This window comes from Lissotriton vulgaris, chromosome 12, assembly GCF_964263255.1.
Source record: "Lissotriton vulgaris chromosome 12, aLisVul1.2, whole genome shotgun sequence".
In the NCBI taxonomy this organism is placed as follows: domain Eukaryota; kingdom Metazoa; phylum Chordata; class Amphibia; order Caudata; family Salamandridae; genus Lissotriton; species Lissotriton vulgaris.
In genome coordinates, this window is record NC_141700.1 from 30,317,961 (window position 1) to 30,341,070 (window position 23,110).

At 45.0% G+C, this 23,110-nt stretch overlaps 1 protein-coding gene across 1 annotated transcript; it reads right to left on the reverse strand.

Annotated features, from left to right (window-relative positions):
* Positions 1 to 3,091: 3,091 nt before the first annotated feature.
* TMEM221 (transmembrane protein 221) lies at positions 3,092 to 16,417 on the reverse strand. Its single transcript, XM_086946326.1, has 3 exons — positions 15,525 to 16,417; positions 9,923 to 10,008; positions 3,092 to 6,712 (listed from the first exon to the last, which is right to left on the reverse strand). Exons 1-3 carry the CDS (start codon positions 15,803 to 15,805, stop codon positions 6,159 to 6,161), a joined length of 921 nt encoding a protein of 306 aa, XP_086802452.1. The 5' UTR covers positions 15,806 to 16,417; the 3' UTR covers positions 3,092 to 6,158.
* Positions 16,418 to 23,110: the final 6,693 nt, after the last annotated feature.

Genomic DNA, 23,110 nt, shown 5'->3' on the forward strand with positions numbered 1-23,110 from the left:
AACCAGATTATCAGGGGAGCCCATTTTCCTTAGGGCATTAGGGTCTCTGGCACGCTTGCCCTACAGCGGACTAGAGGTTCTGTGGTCAGTGGCACTTCCTGCAGGTTGTCGGTCTGTCCTCGCTCTCTATTGCTTTTTTTCTTTCCATAGATTTCCTCAGATAACCGCTGCCTCTTCTCGTCTGTGCCTCCCCCAGCCACCTATCGCCTCTGCATAGGCTGTTTATGGCGGGTCCTGCACACCGAAACCGCCATTCTGGGCAAGAGTGTTTTTTTATTTCTGTCCTTGTAGCTGCTGGACTGCTTTCCACTCCACAGTTAGACCCATGGTCACCCAGGGCCCAGGACAAGCCACAGCAGAGATCTTAAGACAGGGACCCATTGAAGTAAGATTTGAGGGTGTTTGACCAAAACCCGAGTGTACGATTATATTCAGACTGTTGTAAATGGCCAGGAGTGAGACTGTGATCTAAGGGAGACGTGCAATCAGTGACTGAGGCTGCAAGAACTGAGATTCACGTCAAATGACTCAGACTGTGCCCCAAAGTTTGGGACTTGCTCCTTAAAAATTAGGTTCAAATCCAATGAGAGAAGCTATAACTGTTTCCTTCTGGTGTCTTTGATGCTCCTCATCTCTCTCTCTGTCTGTCCCTGGTAACTCCTTAGCTGTCTCTCTGTCACTGGCACCTCTCTCTCGGTGTCCATGGTGTCCCCTTCCTGTCTCACTATCCCTGTCTCCTATCCCCCTTTGTCCCAGGCTACTGGCTTCTACAACTCCTGGATTCTAAGAAGCTTGGTTCCTCTTACGACATCACTGCATTCTAAGAAACCTGGTTCCTGCATTCTCAGAAACCAAATTATTGAGCCCAAATAAACATAAAATGTGCCCTACATTCTAGGAAATCTGGTTTCTGCATTGCATGAAAACTGGTAACTCCTTCCTAAGAAAACTGATTGCTGCATTCTAAGAAACCTGGTAGTTGAAGCATTTAAAAAAAACACAATAACTGCATTCGTAGAAACCTGGTTACTGTCCCAGATTACTGCATTCTACGAAGCCTGGTTCCTGTGCTCTATGAAACCGGATTCTTGCGCTCTAAGAAACTGGGCTCCTGCGCTCTATGAAATCAAATTACTGATCTCAACGAAACAGGTTTACTGCATTTTAAGAAACATGATTAGTGTGTTCTAAGAAACCTCGTTACTGCACTCTAAATACCTCAATTTAATTCTTAGAAACCCGGTTACTGCACTCTAAGAACCCAGAGCTTCATTGTAAGAAAGCTAATTACTGCATTTTAAGAACCCTGGCCGGTGTGTCTGAGAAACTTGGTAACTGCATTCCAAGAAGCCTAATTACTAAATAAAACAAGGCTCAGACAAATGGTGGAGTGCGATGTGCACGCGCGGGGTGCGGGGTAGCAGCAGCCTTTGAAGTCTGATGCCGAGGCACAGACAAATGGTGGTGTATTCGACAAGTAATCCCCCACCCTTCTCCAAGCGCCTTGAGACCCTCTGGGTATGTAGCGCGCTATATAAATTAATTGAATTGAATTGAATTGAATTGGGAAGTGGCTGGCACTGTGCACGCGCATAGCTCACATGAACCGTACGCGATCCGCAGGCTAGGTAGACTTTTCTTTTCCCCTTTACTATAATCTCGCCTATTTATTCCTGCGCGATATAATAGGTGAGACCTAAAAATAAATAAACTGTTTCCTGCATTATAAAAAAACATGATTAGTGTGTTCTAAGAAATCTTGTTTCTTCGCTCTAAGAACCATAATTATTTCATTCTAAAAAACCTGGTTACTTCATTCATAGAAACCCGGTTACTAAACTCTAAGAAACCTGGTGCTGCATGTAGGAAAGCTGATTCCTGTTTTCTAAGTACCCTTGCTGATGCATTCTAAGAAACTTGGTAACTGCATTCCAAGACAACTAATTATTAAATACAAAAATAAACATTTTACTGCATTCTAAAAAAACATGATTAGTGTGTTCTAAGAAATCTTGTTCCTTCGCTCTAAGAACCCTAATTATTGCATTCTAGGAAACCCGGTTACTGCACTCTAAGAAACCTTGTGCTGCATTGTAGGAAAGCTGATTACTGTATTGTAAGAAACCTGGTATTGCATACTAAGAAAGCGGATTACTGCATTATAAGAAACCTGGTTAATGCATACCAAGAATCCTAATTACTGTATTCCAAGAAAGCTGGTTACTGCATTCTAAGAAACATGATTAGTGTGTTCTAAGAAACTTCGTTATTTCACTCTAAGAAACCCAATTATTGCATTCTTAGAAACCAAGTTACTGCACTCTAAGAAACCAGGTGCTGCATTGTAAGAAACCTAGTATTGCATACTAAGAAAGCTGATTACTGCTTTCTAAGAAACTTGGTAACTGCATTCTAAGAAGCCTGATTAATGCTTTCCAAGAAGCCAAATGACTGAATTCAAAGAAAGCTGTTTACTTCATTCTAAGAAACCTGATTATTGCTTTCTAAGAAACCTGGTTACTTCACTCTAAGAAATCCGATTACGGCATTCGTAGAAGCCCCATTACCGTCGTCTAAGAAATGTAACTACAGAGTTCAAAGAAATCTGTTTACTGCATTCTAAGAAACCAAATTACAGAGTTCAAAGAAACCCAATTACTGCATTCTAACAAACGTGATTAGTACGTTCTAAGAAACTCGGTTACTGTAGCAGATTACTGCTTAATAAGAAACTTGGTATCTACACTCTATGAAACCAAATTACTAAGCTCAAAGAAACATGTTTATTGCATTTTAAGAAACCTGATTACTGCATTCTCAAAACCAGATTATTGCATTCTGTGTCACCTGGTTCCTGCATTCTAAGAAACCTAATTACTAAGTTCAAAGAAAGGTAAGAAACACCATTGTTGTATTCTAGGAAACCCGGCACTGCATTTTTTTAACACGATTACTGCATTCTAAGAAACCGAATTACTTCATTCTATGAAAGGGGATTACAGCATTTTGAGAATCCCGGTCACTGTATTATAAGAAACCCAGCTACTGCGTTCTGAGAAACATGATTAGGACGTTTTAGGAAACTGGTTGCAGCATTCTAAGAAACACAGTTGCAGCATTCTAAGAAACCAGATTACTGCATTCTAAGAAACCTCGTTAATGTATTTTAAGGAGCCCGATTACTGTACCCGATCACTGCTTTTTAAGAAACTGGTTCATCACTCTAAGAAAACAAATTACATGTTTATTGCATTTTAAGAAATCTGATTACTTTTTTCTCAAATCCTAATCGTTACATTCTAAGAAGCCTGATTACTGCATAAAAGGAAACCTGGTAACTGCATTCCAGGAAATCTAGTAACTGCGTTCCAAGAAACCCAGTTCCTGCATTCTGAGAAACCCAAATACTAGGTTCAAAGAAAGCTGTTTACTGCATTCTAAGAAACCTGGTTGTTACATTCTAAGAAACCACATTACTGAGTTCAAAGAAACAAGTTTACTGCATTTCAAAGAAGCTGATTACTGCATTCAAAGAAACTGGGTAACTGTATTCTGAGGGACCTGGTTACTGCATTCGGATAAACCTGGTTTCTGTATTCTAAGAAACCCGGTTACAGCATTCTAAAAAACCCAGTTACTGCACTCTAAGAAACCAAATTACTAAGCTCAAAGAAACATTTTATTGCATTTTAATAAACCTGATTACTGCATTCTCAAAACCAGATTATTGCATTCTGTGTCACCTGGTTCCTGCATTCTAAGAAACCTAATTACTAAGTTCAAAGAAAGGTAAGAAACACCATTGTTGTATTCTAGGAAACCCGGCACTGCATTTTTTTAACACGATTACTGCATTCTAAGAAACCGAATTACTTCATTCTATGAAAGGGGATTACAGCATTTTGAGAATCCCGGTCACTGTATTATAAGAAACCCGGTTACTGCGTTCTGAGAAACATGATTAGGACGTTTTAGGAAACTGGTTGCAGCATTCTAAGAAACACAGTTGCAGCATTCTAAGAAACCTGATTACTGCATTCTAAGAAACCTGGTAACTGCATTCCAGGAAATCTAGTAACTGCGTTCCAAGAAACCCAGTTCCTGCATTCTGAGAAACCCAAATACTAGGTTCAAAGAAAGCTGTTTACTGCATTCTAAGAAACCTGGTTGTTACATTCTAAGAAACCACATTACTGAGTTCAAAGAAACAAGTTTACTGCATTTCAAAGAAGCTGATTACTGCATTCAAAGAAACTGGGTAACTGTATTCTAAGGGACCTGGTTACTGCATTCGGATAAACCTGGTTCCTGAATTCTAAGAAACCCGGTTACAGCATTCTAAAAAACCCAGTTACTGCATTCTAAGAAACCAAATTATTGAGTATAAAGAAAGCTGTTAACTGCACTCTAAGAAACCTGATTATTGCTTTCTATGAAATCTGGTGACTGCATTGTAAGAAACTGGATCAGTGTTACTGCATTCTAAGAAACCCAGTTACTGTACCAGATTACTGCACTCTAAGAAAGCTGGTGCCTGCATTCTAAGAAACCTGCTTGTCACATGCCACGAAACGAAATTACGGAACTCCGGGAAACATGTTTACTGCATTTTAAGAAACCTGATTACTGCATTCTGAGAAATCTAGAATCAGAGTTCTAAGAAACCAGATTGCTGCATTTTAGGATACCCGGTTACTACATTTTAAGAAACCTAATTACTGAGTTCAAAGAAAGCAGTTTAGTGCGTTCTAAGTGACTGGATTGGTGCATTCTAAGTCACCTGATAAGTGCATTCCAAGAAACCCAATTACTGAAACCTGGTCCCTGCATTCTAAGACCTGGTTACTGTATTATGAGAAACCGGATTACTTCATGTTAAGAAACCTGATTACTACATTCTAATTAACTTGAATAGTGCATTCTAAGAAACCCAACTACTGCTCTCTAAGAAATCGGATTGCTGATTTCTAAGACCTTGTTACTGCATAATAAGCCCTGGCTACCTCAGTCTAGGAATTCTGGTTACTGCATTCAAAGAAACCGGATTACTCCTTCTAAAAAATGTGATCACCCTGTCCCACTCAGTGCTATAATAAATGTGTTAAGAAATAGATCAGATTTGTATGTCAATAATGATTGCTTTATCTGTGCGACTGAGATCACTTTTCTGAAGTGTTCCAAGTTAATTTGTTTTCTATAAGGCTTCCTCCAATAAACTTCACAAACAGGAAATTAGCAGAAGACCCGTTTATTGAAAGATTTCTGTCAAGCGATCAATCACCGGTTCCTTCGCTCAAAATTCTTTTCTGCCATAATTCAAAAGCTCTGGTCCAGGCTGCTTGGAGCAGAGGTGGACAAAGCCTCCTGGAACCCGCTTCTGCAGCAGACTTCCACCGTTGACCCCGTTCAAATCAACCAATGGACTTGTCCGTCGGAGTTCAAGGCGGGTGTTCTGTAGCTTTCGATACTCGTCTCAGGTCTCTGTATTAAGTCTGCTTTGCTCATCAATTGCTGTAGATTTCAATCTATTAACTATAGTGTTAGATTTTCCGTCCTCGCCGGATGTTTTGTGGATTATCTGGCAGCAAGTGGTTGAATGCATCTACATAGTAACAGCCTGCACTGCATTCCAGTGTGCGGGTGTACAGTTTTGCTCATCTAAGTTCTAATAGGGAGTTTTACGCATGCAGGTATAATCCGGCAGTTTTGCTCATCTGTGTTCTAATAGGATGTTTTTTATCAAGTCTTTGTAGAAGCAAGCAGTTTCATACCTCCATGTCCTTATAGGATGTTTGCACCTGTGTGCACAAGCAGGCAGTTATTGCTCATCTGTGTACTATCAGGGATTTTTTTTGCACTTGTATATACAAGAATGCAGTTTCGCTCAACTATATTCTAATAACAGTGTTTTGTACATCTGCAACGAACTTGGCGGATTTACATGTCCATGGATTTATAGGATATTTTGTGCGGCTTGTTTAAGCCAGAAGTCTTGCACTTGTACTAAAGGTACACTTGCACTAAATGCAAGCACCCCACCATTTTTTGCTTGTAAGATGCTGTGCTGTTGGCACATAGGAGGATATAGAGTCTTGCTTCAGGTTCAAGTCTTCTGTCCGGTCCTTCGACCAGGTGATCGAGGGGAACGCTGCTACTTGTTACACTAACGTTGAGTCCTTGGCTGTGGCGCCCTGTTTACGCCCTACCATGGTCCTCATCTCTTGGGTGATCCCATTCCAGGGCTTACTGTGCGACTGCAGCAGCCCTGACTCGGCCGACAAAGTGCGGTGCATGCGTGGGATGGTGTAGCCATCTTTCTCAGTCATGCTGCTTTGGTGGCGAGGGACCGTCCCATGGGGGACCGTCCCGTGGCTGCTTGCGGATGTCACGTCGCTGAGTACGGGTGAGGTGGGTTGTGCCTTCTCGATGTATGGTGGATAGGAGAATTCCCTGTGGATCTCCGGGCGAGGTCTCGGCTTTGGGGTTTCTTTTATGTTGTTGAGGCCATTGGCTGGGGTCTCGCTTCCGTGTGCAGAGTCGTTCTCGTACATAGTGTTGGCCAGTTGATTGTGTCCTCGCCGCCGAGCCTGGGAGGCCTTAAAGATGGCGTGGGTGACCGTGAGCATAAGGACGAGTATCCCGGAGGACAGAATGCAGGCACTGGTGACGCCAGTCTCCATCTCGAAGAGAAGTAACATGTAGATGGACAGGGCTGGAAGACAAGAAAAACAGCATCAGTCCTCTCGAGGCCAAGGGGGTGCAGTGCGTTTTATGTCCTGCATAACGTGACTGTACACAGTGCATCCAAACATGGACCGGTCATGGGAGGAGATTTGGGCCCATGAGCAGGCAGTGATAAGAACTACAGAAACATTGAGAGGCCGTCTGAGGGCCATTTTCACGTGGGGGCAGTGTGAGGGCTTAGGGCACAAGGATAGCCAGTTTGAGGGTTTGTGGCACACACAAAGACAATGTCAGGGCTTGGGGCGTATGAAAATGCAGTGCGAATGTTTATGACACATCACAAGCAGTGTGACGGAAAGGGGCATATGGACAGGGAGTGTGAGGGCTTGAGAAATATGCCAGGTGGTGTGAGAGCTTGTGGCACATGGATGAGCTGTGTTAGAGCTTGTGGCACATGGACAGGCAGTGTGACAGAAAGGGGCACATGGACGGGCAGTGTCAAGCACTACAGACACATAAAGAGGTAGTGTGAGGGCATGTAACACATGGACAGGCAGTGTGAGGGCTTGTAACACATGTACAGGCAGCGTGAGCGCTTCTGGCCCATGGACAGGCAGTGTGAGCGCTTGGGGCACAGCGACAGGTGCAGTGAGGACTTGGTACATGTGTACAGGGAGTGTCTTTCACTTTGAACATGTACTTGCAGTGTTAAGCACCTGGGTCACATGTACAGGGACTGTGAAGGCTTGGGTCACATGTACAGGGTCTGTGAGGGCTTGGGTCACATGTACAGGGTCTGTGAGGGCCTGGAGCACATTGGCAGGCAACGTAGGAGGTAGTTGCCCATGGACAAACAACGCTAGGAGTGTGGGTGAGCTTATCGCACATACACAGGCAGGGGAGGAGCTTCAGGTACATTCACATACAGTATCATGCACCGGAGCCACGTGCACTGGCAGTGTGGGGCTTGGAATAAATGGAAGGAGAGCGAATCAGAGAAGTGATTTCAAATCGCAAAATGCGTTTCGGAATAATTATCGAAATGCAATTTAGGATGTTATTGGTGGTCTTTACAAATTGCTAATCGGTAACCCATGAATTAATGGTTAGTGTACTTCCAGTCAAAAACGACTGATCACTTACAGATTCGTGAGTTGATGTGGTAACTGATTTACAAAGGGGAGGAGATCCCGTGCCCCCCTTCACTTTTTAGAATCTGGGTCGCAACTTCTTGGGGGGGCCATAGGACCTTTGCCTGCCCTCACTGAGGTTTTCCAAAATGGATAACTCTTTTTTTTTTTAATCAGCCTGAGTTCCTTAAGGGAATGCAATTGCATGAGTGATGGTCTGCTGACCCATGCAGGCCACCATCCCTCTGATTGTAGCAAAATGCACAGGGTCTCAAATTGTGACCTCCATAATGAATATTAATTAGGCAGGTCATTCTGTGACACCTTGGAAGGCGTTATTATGTGAACTGACCTATTAACACGTAGGTGAATTTACAATATAAAATATTGACCGCAAAAGTCGGTCCACAATTTGCAATCTCTTAAGTGGCCACTTTCATCGTGCGTCTTGCCCCGGGTTTAGGTTACTCTACCTAAAAGCCTGAATCTATCAAAATTCTACAAATAAGCAATGGCCTGCTAAATTTTTGCTCCACTCAAGATATGGCGTCTAAGATCAGCATGGAATCGCGGAAAGCAGCGGACCCTCCCAATACGGCCAACAAGAACGGAGTAGAAAAATATGCAACGATAACTGAAAACAGATGCCTCCTCTTTAAAAAATTTAAAAAAAGGTATTTAAAAAAACAAACCAAAAGCAAGATTTTTATCTCTTTTATGTGAGCTTAGAGTGCGAGTGCCCCTCAACTTACATCGTATGCACAGTTTGGAAGTATTTTAGAGACATAAAAGGGCTTTTGATCAGCACTGCCAAATAAAAAGCAGTGTTACAGAATGCAGTTTTGACCAGATTTAATCGGGGTGCACATACATTTCAGACGAGGCGGTGGGTGCAGTAGTTACCTGTTGTGGTTTATTCTTGACACCATCTACAGCAAAAAACAAAGCAAAGGGATTCCAAGACCTGAAAATGGCCACCATGTGCTCAAGACGTCCTTGGAACATCACCATAGGGGGACCATTTGAAGAGTTAATACGTTGAGACGAGGAGATGACGTACAGCATTTACTATCAGGCAAAACAAAATATTGCCCAATAGGATAGGTGTCCAAATTTAGCTAGCAACTACTAAGTAACTTTAACTTTACATTTATTTAGTAGTAGTATTTTATGAATAATAAATTTGCTAATTAAATTTTTTGTATTGTATTATCTGGCAAATATAGGCAAGGAAAATGTGCAATTTCACTAACTTCAAGACGTTGTGCCCTCATCTTCATGGAGACAGAGGAAGCAATTTTTGAGAATGTTGCTTATTTCTAGAAGGGGAAATCTTACAATGAAACCTCAGAGATCATTAGAACATAGAAATCCCAAAGAATGTATGTTTCTAGCCACGCGGGATGTGAACAGTGTATGCTGTTATCCAGTATTCCTAAAGGAAGGAAAGAGATTTTTTGAAAAATATATCTTTAGGATTTAGTGGATACCAACTTTTGAAGATGTGATTTTTCCACTGGAGGAAAATTCCTATAAAGTTGGTCATTCTTTGATAAATTGTACAAGATCAGTAATAAACAAATGAGACATGTGGAAATGACCTTTAAGGAAAGAGTAATGTCTCAGTCGGTCCAGAACCTAAGCGGACATCGTCAAATAAAGACACACTCTAGAATCCCATCTCTTAGGAATTGTGGGTGGTGTAGGAGTGGCTAAATAGAAGTGCCTTTTTTTCTCTTCAATGAAAGGCTCCTTTGAAGCATGTTGGATGTTGTGCAGAAGAATCTTTGGAATTTAGAAACTATAAGCAAGAAAGGAAATAGGTTCCTTGGTGTTCATCAAGATATGGGCTTATATGTAAGGGCACCGGTGAATAGTCCTCAGTCCGATGTTTCTAAATGGACAACAGTGTTTCATCGGAGTAAATGAACTGATGTCTCATCCTGTTTTCCTACAGGTCAGTCTCAAAGAGTGACTGTCTTTCTCCACCGTTAAACGTGGACATATTTCTCTATCCCCAGTACCACTCTTTCCTGACACTCCGACATCTCTTATTTGGTTTGAAAGGGATTGTACAGTGCAAGTCTTTGAAATGAAAAAACTTTTACCTGCCAAATACACAGCCACGCCGAAGCAGAAGAGGCCGACCGCTACGTGTCGAATGATACGAGTGTCCAAAAGGAACCAGTCGCCCCTAAAACATTGAAACAAAGAAGAAAAACATAATTATTTTGTTTTTTTTAGTTCTGTTTCCCTTTTCAGATATAATGATAAAGCTAAAAACCAAGTGGTCTGTGGCATATACTTGGAACTGATCGCTGTGGGGAGGCGGTGCCAGTGGACTACGCAACGGTATAGCGGGTCCCTGTTTTACAAATGTCAGTGCTCCATTCTAACAACATTACTGTGCACAGCTCCCCCTATAGAATGGATAAGGCAGCTATAGGATAGTAGACCTATTTCTTGGGCAAGAAATGTTTTGTTAAAGTTTTCGTGGAACCCTCGGGATGATGCCAAGGACAGTGTTGTCGATTCGGGGCTTAACCTTCAGAAGGTTGGCCGACAACCCTCCAGCACAGACTGCGCACTCTTCAGGATGGAGGAATAACTAACGAGGCAGAGATTGGAGAAAACATTTGCTGTTTCAAGCAAATATTGTGGTGCGTCATTAGCGAGACGTCCAACCCTGCCCACCAAAGGACCATCAACTGGTATCTATGGTAACGTAACGTCACCTGGACCCATGGGACTAGAACCTGACTCGAAATCCTGTGCTTTATATGAGATATGTTTGTAAGTAACTGAAGGTGCGGAAAAGATCCTGCAAACTTTAAATTATCCTCTTTCAAGGATGGCCACACTCCACGCTTGCTTTTCAAAACAGGTTTGTGCCATCTCCATGGAAATTGATGCTTGCATCCTTGCCAGCAATACAATAACTATTTAAGAGAGTGGCCCCCAAAACAGTTCTCTTCATTACTAACCATATGATGTGATATTAAGAAAAAAGACTTGTTTTACTCAAGGTCAGACCTCCTTTAAAAGGTGTCAACATTAGACAAAGATTAAAAGTCTCATAGAACTATTGTACACCGAATATTTTAACTAACACCTGTGTATGCAGGGGTTTCAAATTAAATACACTTTTGAGACACCTGAAACCCTTCTGCATCAGCTGTAGTTTCTGGCACCACTGCCCAGGACAGCGGAGCAGCAGCTTGTTTTGTTGTGGTGTCGCACAATCGAACAGCGATCAGCTTTTGTGCAACTCTCTACCCAGTATATTCACCAAAGCCGCAGAAATGTAGGCCAGTAATTCAGTGTGACAGACAGGAGACGTGGGAACGACAGGGCCGACGTGAGCAGCGAGGCTAATGAGCCCGCGAGAGCAGGCCTCTCCAGAAAGACACCACTCAAACATGGCCGACACAATGGAGCAAAAGGGTAATGTATGCAGATTTATGGGTAGTCACTTGCCGCTGACAGGCCCATTGAAGGGCCTTTGGATGAGAGAGTGGGGGGAGGCTTCTCTCCTGGTGCTTCTAGAGTCAGTGTTTCACTTTCTTACCATTACAATAAAGCATGTGTTTTATATTGCCCCATGGGTCCTGCATGAGTGCTGGTGCAGTTTTTGCCGCTCTGTGGAAACAGAGGGACAAGAATGTCAAGGAATAAGTAGGGGTCAGTCCCTCTAAAACTGTCCAGGGCACCACAGGGTGACAATACAAAACCCCCAATATGGAGGCCATGTAAGAAACAGAAGTCCAACATATGAAAGAAATAAGGGCAACTAATGTCTAAATGCAGTCTCCCCGGACTTACCAAGGCTCACTGAAGCCATGCTAGCGGCAGAACATGTGCTATACAAATGGCCGTGATGTATTGTATTGTAATTACATTTCTATAGCGCGTACTACCGCTGACGAGGCGTCGTAACCTCGCAACATATATAACTAGCTTCTAAACCTGACGTGTAGTGTTGTAGTCAACCAGATGACGAGAAAGATATTGGAGAAAACTTGACAACAGAAATTAACTTTTAAACAGTCCATCAGGTGAATGATGTCACCACAGCCATCAAACCCAACCAGGGGTCATTGAACAGAGCAGCATTCTAGAATGCCTGTGGCTGAGGATTGTTAGGGATGCAAGGCTGGGTAAAGAGGTCACTGGGTGCCCTTGGAGAGGACTGGGCCAGGTCCTAAAAACTCATCCAGCTTCTGGAAAGGAAAGAGTGCATCTCAGGCTCTGGTCTGCTCACCCATGAGAGTGCCCTCACACACCCCTGCCTGACCTCACACTTAAGTGTAGGAGCCAGGCAACACCACAACCACTGGAGAGACAGGTGAACCAGAACCACTGGAAAGCCAGGTGAGCCAGAACCGTCTGCATTAGCACCAAAATCTATTTATGCAAGTAAATACAGGCACCCCGAAAGAGGCAGAGGCGGGGGGCTCTGCAGGAAAGCGTCTAGAGGCGGCGCCATCTTCCCACACACCTGTTGAGGACACACTCATGCACAACATACCTGTGTGTGTCACACATCTCAAGAGTTGAGAATCTCGGCCTAACCTCTTTGCCAAATATATGGCATTGTCAAGAACCTGGTACCAGCGCCTCCAGAAGGCAGTGTGACGTCACACCACACAGGTCCGAATGCCACACTTGCAGCTGCAGCATTGTAACAACTCCCCGGTCGAGTGTGACAGCAGTATGCATCACAGCTTTGGAATGTGTTACTGTCTCAGAGTAGCTTCACGCAGGCCTGTCCACCAAGCCTTCAGTACAAGTGAACCCCCAGTGTTGGTGTCAGGTGTGCGGTGAGGTGGCCCACAGTCTCCAAATGCATTGTTAGCACACTAGAAGCTCTCATCGACTGCCAGGGCCACTGGAATTATGCGGCAGGAGAGGGCCAAATTATGCGGCAGGGTTGAGTAAATTATGCAGCCAGAAAAAGCCAATATGCTGCATAATTTTGTAACAGTATAACTTCATTTTTTCAGCATGTTTGAAATGGGTAACACTGTCTGGGTATAAGTTGCACCTCTTTAGTACCCGTTTAACACAAATATAGCATTAAGCAACAGAAAGGTGGCCAGGGTAGTTTTGCTAAAGGGGCTTCCTCTGCGCTGCAACACGTGTTGCTTCATTTTTTGTAACTTTTGAACTGTTTGAGGTAGAAACTATTTTTTTTGTTAAAATTAGCAGATTATGCGGCAGATGATGAATTATGTTACAAATCGGCAAATCTATAATTATTCATAAATCGCTGCAGCCGCACCATCGTATAATTCCAGCGGGGCTACCTGTACCCAAAGACACCAGGTAGCATGTGTCGTCCAGGACCCACAGCTTCGTATTCATCTTCATTCCCCGCTGCCCCCCAGTACTAGGGGTGGGCGTAACTCTCGTAATTCCATGTAGTGCAGTCACGCGGCATTACCTATGCGACAATGCATTTCGCACTAAGAAATAATGCTAAATGCGATAGCACATGGATAGCAGCACGAGCAGGCGATTGCGGTCGATAAATGTGCACTTGAGTTAGGATTTTTCCCCAATTTACTCCCGGCATTTAGCCCAAGTTTCTTAGTGCAAAATACTCTGTGGCGCGCAAAATGAATGTGAGGGTGCATTTTGCAATAAGAAAATAGCATTAAATGCAACAGGACATAAAGAGCAGTGCGAGCAGCCGCTCACATTCGATAAATGTACTCTCACTGTAGGATTTTCCCCCCAAATTACTCTTAATTATGCTAGTAGGTGTAATTACATTATTAAAGGTAAATTCCGATCAAAGAGTAACGTGAAATTGCCAAAGTTACTCCGATTACTCTGGTGTGATGAACATTACTCCCAGCCAACCCATCACCCCTGGACTGGACAGATCCCACAGGCATCCCCATGAACACCCCTCCTGACCCCCACATCATGCACATTATACCATTCAGACTCCCTACAAGCGCTAGCCCATACGACACACGCCAACACCGCGCTTTATCTCCGTTACCCACAGCAGAAAGCCAATCGACGAACATGGGACGACCAAGTAAAGGTCATTGAACCCCAGGAGGAGAGACCTCCTCTGACCACCCAGTCCCGAGACCACCACAAACCCATTGACGCGCCCCCTCGGAGATTCTCCTTGAGGAACAACCAAAGCCTCTTCTTCCTCATTGAAGGCGGATGTGTTTATAGTAACTACTTCCATCAGCTTAGTGTGGTAAATGATTTCTATATCTTTTCCCTCTCTACCTGGTGGGGTTTCTCCTTTGTATCTTCTTACCTTATAACTTGCCACCTATCTACCTGCTAATAAAGAGGGATCTACTACTACACCTGGACTACGGATCATCATTTGTGTACCACACTTAGCAGGATCCCCAAAATGAGGAGCTGGCCAATGGGATCCAGAGAAGGTTATTGAGCATGGTACCCCAAGCCTCACTATATTTAGGAATCAAAGAGGTACCCCAAGCCTCCCTACATATATAGACTACAGCTGTACCCCAATTCTCCATATATTTAGTGAGTACAGCAGTACTCCTAGCCTCCCTATATTTAGGGAGCACACGGTACCCCAAGCCACCCTATATATAGAAAGTATATCGGCACCCCAAGCACTCCTTTATATAGAGTACAGAGTTACCCCATGCGCCCTACATATAGGAAGACAGCAGTACCCCAAGCCCCCTCTACATATAGGGAGTAGAGCGGTACCCCAAGCCTCCCATGATGTACACAGTGAGTACAGCTGTACCCCAAGCCCCTCTAGCTACGCCTATACAAACTTCAAATGTGACTGTGTTGTGTATTATACTATAGACAGAAGAATGGAATGTACACCACCTGTGTAACTGCACACCTGGTGGCCTGCAGTGAAATCTAGCCAAGTGATTTACTACAGGTAGAAGGATATTATTTAAGCCACCTCTGTAACTTTATGCCTGTACTATGTTGTAATGTTACTTTATTACCTGTGCATTTCACGACTACCTGTGTACCTGTAAATCTGGCTGGTCTGCGGTAAAATTCACCCCTATGTTTTACTACAGGTTGATGGATTGTATGCTAATGTACACAAATACCATTTTGTAATTGTATTGTGTTGTAATTGCATTTATATAGCGCTTACTACCCTTGACGAGGCGTCGAAGGGCTTTTTCAGCGAGTAGCACGCTACTCCGGGACCCATAGAGGATTAGTGTTGAATTAGTGTAGTGAAATATGCAAGTACATTTTAAGTAGTGGATAGGTTAGTCAGTTATTTGGATTTGGACGGATAGAAGAGGAAAGAAGGTTTGTATTTATATAGCGCTTTCTACCCCTGATGGGGTGTTGAAGCGATTTTTTTGGCGAGTAGCACACAACTCCAGAAACCCATAAAGGATTAGTGGTGAATTAGTACAGTGAAATATGAAAGTAATTTGAGTGGCGGATATTAGTTATTTGAAGTGAGAAGGATAGCGGAGGGATAGAAGGGGTTCACTACAGGTATAAGGAGGGTATGAAAACCACCTGTACACTGTATGCATGTACTCTGTTGTGATCTGCCCTATGCATTTCTCCACCCCCCATGTAACCCCCTGAGCAGGTGCTGGGCCCAGCCCAGATGTCACTGGCTGTCACCCCGGTGCAGTGCACCCCCTGTGAGGACACGAGCCCGGCTCGGCTCGGCCCGGCCCGCTGCAGTGCAGTCGCAGTGTTCACCTCTCGGGCCCCGGGCCCTGCTCCCGGCACGCCTCGGTGCTGAAGTAGGCATGCAGCAGGCAGACGATGACGCAGCAGGCGTTGAGCGTCAGGCAGAGGGCGGCCAGGCCGGTGCAGGCGGGCAGCAGCACCCCGGGGGGCAGCGGGGGCGCCTCCTTCACCGCCCCCTGCTGCGCCTGGATCTGGAAGACCAGGGTGGCGGCCAGCACCGACATGATGGCGGCCAGCACCCCCAGGAGCAGCAGCACGGTCAGGGAGCGCTGGCTGTACCCCGAGGGCATGGTGGCAGGGGACCAGTGCGGACTGGGAGGCACTGGGGGGCTCACAGACCAGGGGGCCAACCCCAGCCACAGAAGAAATCCTTTCAGTCACGGGCGCCAGGAGATGCAGAAAAATAGCATAGTTCTGGAAAGTTCACAAGTGTTGCAGACTGGGCCAGTCCTGCAGGGTCAGTCAGATGCCAAGGCCGGGGGGGGGGGGGGGGGGTCCAGTCCTAGGAGAGGCGTGAAGAGGGCATCAAAACCCCCAGCTGCAGGTCCGGGGGCCCCTCACTCCAGGACCAGTGTCCACTCAGAGTCCGCAGGCAGGACAAAGCCCGGGGCGCGGGAAAGTGCTGCAGCGACCACAGGCGCGGGGGTGTCTTCCTCGGGGGCATGTGACAGCCCCCCCAGGCACAGAGGTTTCAATGCAAGGGTAGACGGGTGGGGCTGTGGGGCACACCGACGCCACGGTAATCGCCGTTAAGAGCCCAAAGTCTGCGCATCAGGTGTCCACCGCTTGAAAGATGTCACAACGCAGGAAGAATGCGTAAAAGTTCGCATAAAGTTCGCGAAACGTCCGTGCAAAGTTCGCGAAATTATGAATCTCGCGCTGTCCAAGTTCGCTCTCTTCCGATGACCGTTGTCAGGTTCTTCTAACACCGTGTCCTGATTTCAAAGCCCGCCTCCTCTTTCTTGCTCTGGCTCCGGGCCGTGCGGGCCTCTCCAGTCCTCTTCCTCCGGGGGTCGTGCAGGCAGAGCGGGCCCCGGAGCCGTGCTGCTCCCGGGAAGATACCCTGCCTCCTGGTGCCCGGCCGAGCCCATGTGACCCTCCGAGGAGGGATTACCGCCGCCCTGACGGCACTTTTGTTCTCTGGAATGTGGGAGCAGGCGGCGGGGGCTTGGGGAGGGGGGTGCAGGGGCTCAGCCTTTCAGCAGCACAAGGGAAACTGAAAGCAAGGGAGGGGGGGCCTGGGCGATCGAAGGGGACCACCACCCCCAGCGGCAGGTGCATTTCAAATCCGCATGTTTTCATCCAATCGTGACCCATTTTTGAACGCACTGAGGGCATCTGTGCGTGGTAACGAGGGATTCAGCACAGAGCGGCCAAGGGCGTCTCAGTCAAAGGTCAACCCACATGTGTGTGGGGTGGCGGGGGCGAGGTGGGGGATTGGGGGAGTACCACAGCAGGAGGGTGGAGGGGTGGGTGTAAAAAATATGGGTGATGCACCAGAGACTTCAACTAACCCAGGAGTCACCGCATCTCATTTAAAGTTTAATAAATAACTGAGTGCAGGGCACCAGTGCGAGCCAGAAGAACTAAACGGATGCCCAAAATGCACGAATGAAAAGTGAAGTGCTTTAAACTAGCACCTAGAAGACCAGTACAGGGTCCTTAGTGCGCTCATCCACCATAACTAAGGCCGCTGGAGGACCAAATTATGTGGCAAGTTCACTAAACTATTCGGCGAGTAAAGTCAAATCATGCGGCACATTTCGTGATAGTTTGACTGCATTATTTAGTGTTTTTCCGCATGTTGACTGTCTGGACAAAGTTTTCACCCCCAGTACTACCACTGTCACACCCCTGTACACGGCAACCAGATAGGTGACCAGCCAACCTTTGCGAAAGGCCTTCCATGTGCTGCAACGTGTAGCTGCATTTTCAGTAACTTGATCCATTTGAGTTCGAAACAAATTGTGTTTTTTGTTAAAATCCCCAGATTATGCAGCAGTTGATGGATGGTGAGGCAGATGCAGCGAATCCACAATCATGTGGAAACCTCAGCGGCCGTAAAATCACTTCATTCTGTGGCCCTGACTTGAACGTAGCCACAAGCAGCCTCCAATACGTAAACCATGGCTCCCTAAAGTTCCTAGTCACAACAAGCATTGGAAATGCAATAGGTCTCTCATTAGGAACGTTTGAGCTATTGGTCTTATAAATGACATTTTTTTTTATTTATGTGTTGTTTTTGAAAATAGCTAAATTAATAGCTTTGTCATTTACAATGCCAATAGTTATAACTTTCGCAAATGTGACACCTATAGCATTTGTAATGCAACATGTTTTGTATTTACGTGACTTAGATGTATTGATATTACAAATAACAATGGCTTTTAATTTTTTTAAATAATTAATAATTAAGTGATTGTAATTTATAATGGCAATAGCTTAAACTTTTGTAAATAACTTTTGTGAAGATTATGTTCAGTGTATTTTATTGTGACGAAAATCCAAGAACAGAAGTGAAATATTAACGTCTTTTTTGACATTTGTAATAAAGCTTGAAACATTGAGAGAACATATTTGAACCTGTGATGCTGTGGTGATGCTGAGTTATGCTGAGTAATGCTGTGGTTGCACTGAGTGATGCTGTGGTTGCGCTGAGTGATGCTGTGGTTGCGCTGAGTGATGCTGTAGTTGCGCTGAGTGATGCTGTGGTTGCGCTGAGTGGTGCTGTTGTTGCGCTGAGTGGTACTGTGGTTGCGCTGAGTGGTGCTGTGGTGGTGCTGAGTGGTGCTGTGGTGGTGCTGAGTGGTGCTGTGATGGTGCTGGGTGGTGCTGTGTGGTGGTGCTGAGTGATGCTGTGGTGGTGCAGAGTGGTGCTGTGGTGGTGCCGAGTGGTGACGTGGTGGTGCTGAGTGATGCTGTGGTGGTGCTGAGTGATGCTGTGGTGGTGCTGAGTGGGGCTGTGGTGGTGCTGAGTGATAATGTGGTGGTGCTGAGTGATAATGTGGTGGTGCTGAGTGGTGCTGAGTGGTGCTGTGGCGGTGCTGTGGTGGTGCTGTGGTGGTGCTGTGGTGGTGCAGAGTGGCACGTGGAATCTGGTAGTACAACTGACCTTCTAAAGGGACGTTTTAGTTGATTCAAGTGCTCCTCGATGCTTGTTAATTATGATTCGCAGTATCTGTTGATTACAATAGGTAATTAAAAGCAAAGTTTAAGACTTTTTTTATTTTAACTATGAGGAACGTACATGAGCCAGCATTCAAAGCCTGAATGCCACAGCTGGATGTCACAGACCCTTTGTAACTGGCGAACTGGGCATGTACTTACTTGGGTTAGCGTCATAAGCCTGGTGTGTTTTGGAGCTAACAGCCTGGTGCCTCGAACTCCCCCTAAGTGGTGTTAATTAACTCCCACCATGAAATGCGTGAGGTGCTGCTCGAATGTTTTTTTTAAAAAGACCCGACTGGAAACGAATTCCGAAGTGTTGGAGAGGGCTGTCAACTTTGAAACAGATGAACAAGCCTGGAGTTTAGGCGCCGGCTCAAAATTCGGCGATTCTGGGGAAACCACTTAATCTCCCTTGCCTAAATATGAATGTGACTTGTGTCATGTAACTGATGCTCATGTAAAGGCTCCAATACCTCGGGGTTGAGTTTGCGCTATATAAAACTGGGAAAGAAAGTTATTTTGTAATTTCGGTCTAAATGTGCACACAGTTGCAGTAACTCTCATTATGTCAACCCAACATCCTACATTTACTATTCGCGACATTTAAGAATAAAAATATATTAACACTTTGGTTCTTTATCACGGTTCCCTTGACGCTGACAAATGCTGCCTCCTCATACTCCTTGATTTATCCGCAGCTTTCGACACGGTGGACCATAAGCTCCTCATCAAGACTCTGCAAGTAAGAGCTGGCCTCGGCGAGGTAGTTCTCGATTGGTTTTCCTCCTTTCTACACAACCGCTCGCAAATAATAAAAATGAAGAACTTCACCTCCGAATCCCAGCAAGTCAACAGGGGTGTCCCCCAAGGATCAGTACTTTCTCCTCAGCTCTTCAACATCTATATGGAACCGCTCGCCAAACTACTCAGGAATGCCAATATCCACTTCCACCTCTACGCGGATGACACACAGATCTACCTGGAAACCTCTTCAATTAACGACATCCACCGAGTAAATGCCGTCTTAAATGATGTTCAAGATTGGCTGACAAAGAATCACCTGAAACTCAATCCCGACAAGACCGAAACTCTTCTCATCTCAAACAAAGAAGACAACCCTCAAATCATCGAGTGGCTGAAGTCGATCGATGCTCTTAAAGGTTCTCTCACGCTAGCTGATTCCGTAAAATCTCTGGGCTTCACCTTAGACCCCAAACTAACCTTGACAAACCACATTAAGAACTCGGCAAAAAGCGCATTCTTTAACCTCAGACTGCTGAACAAAATCAAACCTTTCATTCCCAACAAGGACCTCAAACTAGCCACGCAATCTCTAGTTTTATCTAGACTGGACTATGGGAACTCAATCCTAACAGGCATCCCCAAATCACACCTGGCTCCATTAAAAACAACATTGCATGCGGCAGCAAGAATGATCACAGGATGCAAAAAATCCGACCACATCTCCCCTGCACTCAAAGAACTTGAATGGCTCCCGGTGGATATGCGTAGCACTTCAGAACGGCCTGTCTAACCCACAAGGCCCTCCACACCGGAAAACCAGAATACCTGGCAAACAAACTCACAAAAGCTGGCCAAAGTAGAATCTTGAGAAGCTCTAACTCCCTGCTGCTCATCCTACCAAAAACCAGAAAGAAGAAAACTGCGGACTGCTCCTTCTCAGGAAATGCCCCCAAAATATGGAACTCTATCCCCCCGCATATCAGAACCATACCGTCCTATGCGGAATTCAAGAGCCAACTCAAATCCTTGTTCCTCATCCGTTCCCTAGGTCCTGGGTAACTAGGATCAACATCCATCCCCAGAACTATGTGAGAACTCTGTATCCTATTGCCAAGAAGTCCTACTGTACGAACTTCTCCTCTCCCCTAACTGTCATTTGATGATCACCTTTATTTGTTACTTGTCTTTTTGTCCACCTTTTCATGCCTTTACTGTAAAGCGCTCTGCTACCTTCGGGTCTTGTTAGCGCTATAGAAAACTTCTAAATAATAAATAATAATTCAAAGGACCATCTGTACTTGTTATGCAGTTTTCAAAATCTTTGATAATGAAACGTATTTACCCCACACCGAGCCAACCTATACTTTATCAACACGTTTGCAGTATTGTTTATTAAGAAAAAACTAAGAAACAAATGCGAAATACACAATGATATTATTACCTAAAACACAGAAATAAAAGATAAACGCATTTCATAAACACTGAGCTGTTCATTCCGAGTCTACTCAAACCCATGACACCGTTTATAGGTTGTATTACATGTATAAACAAAGTGAACTTTCCGAGGTTACGCCAAGCAATGTCATTAAACTGTACCGGACGCCATCATTCTTGGCAGGCCACAGTGCACAGAGCATTAATCCACCGCAGCTAGAAGTTACTGCTGCAGCTTAAAGGGGGTCTCTGTGATATAAAGGGCTGTTTTACATCAAAGTTCTCTGAAACGCATTAGGTCAACCTGGCCAGCTGGTGGCTCTAATATCTAATAAGGACCCCGTACTATCGAAATGTATACCACATGCCGTGTGCGTGCTTACATAAAATACATTATACCGCCCACATATATCGTCATTATTTCCAGAGCGATAACAAACTGGTGTAAACTACAAGGCACGCAAAATGCGGCTGGGACTGGATGCTGTACAGAAACAGGCTATCGCGGTTCAAGCTCTAAGTGTGTTTTTCACACCCGTTGATAGTAACAAAGCCGTCGAGTGTGTGTTTAGATTGCCCAAACTCCGCCGGGCAGAGTGCCTAAGTGCAATTTTTAGGTTACAAAATATGATTACATGTTGCATCTGTCAGCTGTATAAGTTATGTGCACTTGTGCGGGACACGTTTTTTAAACCAAAAGGCGCATTCAAAGTGTGCTGTTTTACAATGCCTCCCAGGCCTTTCTTACAGAGCTTGTACTAACTATAAGCGTCACATGGCACATGAAAAGCGTCACATGTACATGAAAGGAGAGAGAGCTGTGATCCGTGTGTTTCTTGGAAGAACTGAGTTTCAGTAAATTGAAGGGAAATAAACATGGAAATATAGGATAGAAAACATATATGTAGTCTTATTAGTAGCGGCTTCGAGAGACGATGGGGCCTCGTTTACTGTCTTCCTGGCTCGATGCTGTTTGGGGGGTGGGAGGGGGGAGTGATAGGGATGTAAGCGCTAGGGGTACGTGGGAGGAGAAGTAGGAGAGTGGTGCAGGCGGGGGGCGGGGAGCGGAGCCTTTGAAGAGACAAATGGTGGTTTGTGACGTAGGAGGCAGGTGGCTTTGAAGTGCCCGCGTTTATAGGTTGTATTACATGTATAAACAAAGTGAACTTTCCGAGGTTACTCCACGGTGATACCCTTGATAAAATGGAATATGCGTCTCTGTGTGAGCCCGTGCAGAATACTGCTTCCTGCAGCGCAAATGAATCACCCCTGCATCAAATCCTATTCTATGCATGTGTGGCAAACAAAAACAAGTCGGGCGAAATGAAAGTAAATAAATAAATAAACGCGGCCGCGAAATGATGTAAATAAACGCGGCCGCGAAATGAAAGCCTTTCATGCAGCAGGGGGCAGAGCGGATCCCTCTGAAGTGAAGCTGCTGGCCGCAGATGGCTGGCTTTCATGTGCACACACTTTTCAGGTCAATGCGCTTGCGCATTGAGCTTGCTTTTCACGGGCACAGCATGAAATCGCCCGATGGATAAGCTCTCGTTAAGCCCCTACATTCTCGCAAGCTCAATGCGCAAGCGCATTGACAGGCGAGACCTAAAAACTCGTCACTTCCTGGAAGGCATCCCATGGCCAAGTATGAGGCGTGAGCTCAAAGCGCTGTGTCTTGTGTAAGTGGAGAGAGCTGCAACTAGGGTGCAAGCTATTTTTATCCCATTTTTTGCGAATTTCTTGCTAAAACTATGAAAAATCTGTGGTTGCGAAGTTCAATCTGAGTTGTCGTTTCTATTTGAAAATCGGGACATACTCTCTGCTTTTGTACATCAGCCTGATTTGACATACCTTTTCCTCATAACTGTTGTGTCTCCAGCAGGAAAAATCTATGTAACGTACACACTTGCATATAAAATGCTTGTGTATTACCGCACAACACAGTTTCACACAACTCGTGCGAAAAAGACACATCCGGTTTCAGCACCAACTAACACTTGTACGAGAGAACCTAGGTTCAGATTTAAGTCAGGCCTGAGAAAAATTTGATTGCAGTAGTGAACTTTGCTCGATTCCCCAATTTGACTTTATGTTAAATTGCTTGTTACTAGACATTTCTCAGTACTCAATATTGAAAAATGTTTGCAATTGAGAGACTCATTCACACAGAAAATATCTCGCCAAGAAACATTCTTTGCTCAAACCTGTTTCCTGTCAGTATCCCACAATGCTTGTTTTTACCCAAAGTT